At 34.9% G+C, this 2,224-nt stretch overlaps 1 protein-coding gene across 1 annotated transcript in view; it reads left to right on the top strand.

The window, feature by feature from the left end:
• lrp1bb (low density lipoprotein receptor-related protein 1Bb) overlaps positions 1–2,224 on the top strand; it is a gene marked incomplete in the record, with an annotated part of 232,866 nt that overhangs the window by 111,586 nt on the left and 119,056 nt on the right. The window contains 2 exon segments of the mRNA XM_014016494.1: positions 237–317; positions 430–600. Coding sequence (XP_013871948.1) covers positions 237–317; positions 430–600 — 252 coding nt within the window.

Below are 2,224 nucleotides of genomic sequence, written 5' to 3'. Positions count from 1 at the left end.
ATAAGTAATAAAATAAGTATTGTTTTGTAAATTATCTTTTCTTTGAATATATACTGTATTGGAGATAGAAGTGGCAGACATAAGATTTATTCTTCTGTTACCTTTCATTTTATTTAGATTTTTTTGATTTCTGTATTTTCTTAGTTTCTATTGTATATAGTTATTTTGTTTTAAATGAAATTAATACCTTTTTAATTGAAATTGAATTGAATTAATTTGTTTCCCATATTTTCCAGCCTTCCCCAGCTGCAGGCCTGGTACTGAATTCAGCTGCTCAAATGGACGATGCATCAGTTTCAAGTGGCATTGTGATTCCGGTGAGCGCTTTTAAAGCTTTGGCGTTTTCCCATAAAACTACCCACTGACAAACGTTACATGCATCAGTTATAGTACTGTTGAATGGTCAAACATTTGATACCATGTCTATAGATAACGACTGCGGTGATGGCAGTGATGAAGCGGGCTGCGTCCAGACCTGCTCTAAAAGTCAGTTTCAGTGCACCAGTGGCCGTTGCATCCCAGATCACTGGGCTTGTGATGGCGACAACGACTGCGGTGACTTCAGTGATGAGAACACAACCTGCCGAGGTGGAACTGTGTGTAAGTGTGTCTGTGTAGCTTTTTAACATGTAAAATGACTGAATGAGTCAGAAAAGCGGGGACAAACACATACCCTAAAAAAACTCTTTTATACCTGTACTAGTATAACAGAGTAAAGTCGCAGAAAAACTATACGACAGCTCCTTTATTAGCACATTCATCCCTTTCTATGTGCTTAAATATGTTCCATAATAAATGGAATTTTGTTTGAATTCAGGCATTATATGTGACCCATCACATTGAAATGAGGATTAAGTCTAAAAGTGGTATAATGGAGAAATAGGCAGATGTAGTGTTTTGATTAAAATGTTAACAAAAAATTGCATTTTGTCAAAGTATAATGAATAAAAGCCTTATCAATGTATAATTTAAATGAACTGTCTGAAATATAATCATAAAACAAAATTTTGAAGCACTTTTTTCAGAGTAGCAACAAAAAAACTGATTTTGAGGAAAACACCATTAAATTTTAGATTTTCCCTGTGAGCTAGCAAAGTTTTATTTCATTTCAGTTGGGAAATCTCAAAATTCAAATATAGTTTATAGGTATCAAATATAGTCTGTTTATAGGGACATCAAAAATTCCTCATTAAAATGACATAAAATTAGGATTCAGACCAAATATTCATGTATTTTTGTAACCAACAAGACAAATTAAGTCAGACATATGGATTTACTTATGGTATCAGGACGATCCAGGTATCAAAATGTAGCTTTTAAAGCCAAGAATCTGAAAATGTAATGAGGTTGTTTTGACCAAATTTGACTTAATCCTCATTTCGATATGATGGGTCACATATTTACTTTTCTGACTTTTGTGTGAAGAAAACTGCACATGCTTATATGTTGGGGAACATTACCCTCATTATTTGTATCATTTACTCTAATTATTTTAGAAAGTTAATGAAAGGTCCCAGAAACCTCACAGCTCACTTGCTTGTCACTAGAATGTGGTGACAATTCATCAAACTGTACCCTTGATTGAACTGCAGGACTCAGTCCCGTTGTGTCTGACTCATGGGTTGAATGAGACTCAGTGTTGTTTCTGCTGTTTGGGAAAGTGGCTTTTGTCTTGAAGAATGAGGCAAATGGTTCATTGGGGTATTAACATCAAATAAAGTATGTAATGAATGATTCATATCGCGAGCCATTGTGGCATTATTGTTTGGAATTTCACTAAATGAGTACAAATTACCATTTATGTGTGTGTTTGTGTCTGTGTGTGTGTGTGCATAAACACAAGCAAAATATGTCCCTTGAATGTTGTTAACCTTTCAGCTTCTAAATGATCGGCTCCTAAATATACAGCGGGTAAAATAAGTACTGAACACGTCAACATTTTTCTCAGTAAATATATTACTAGAGGTGCTAATGACATGAAGTTTTCACCAGATGTCGGTAACAACCCAAGTGATCCATACATACAAAGAAGTCAGACATAAATGTCCAGAAATGAAGTTATTTGTAATAATGTGGAATGGCACAGGGAAAAAGTATTGAACACATGAAGAAAGGGAGGTGTAAAAAGGTATGGAAAGACAAGACACCAGCTGAACTCTCTCAGTAATTAGAAACCTGCCCCTTGTCAGTGCAAATTAATATCAGCTGGTTCAGACCCAAATGA

Source organism: Austrofundulus limnaeus, unplaced genomic scaffold (genome assembly GCF_001266775.1).
Source record: "Austrofundulus limnaeus strain Quisiro unplaced genomic scaffold, Austrofundulus_limnaeus-1.0 Scaffold146, whole genome shotgun sequence".
Classification (NCBI taxonomy): domain Eukaryota; kingdom Metazoa; phylum Chordata; class Actinopteri; order Cyprinodontiformes; family Rivulidae; genus Austrofundulus; species Austrofundulus limnaeus.
The sequence above is the reverse complement of the archived record's forward strand: the minus strand, read 5'-3'. Positions and strand labels throughout refer to the sequence as shown.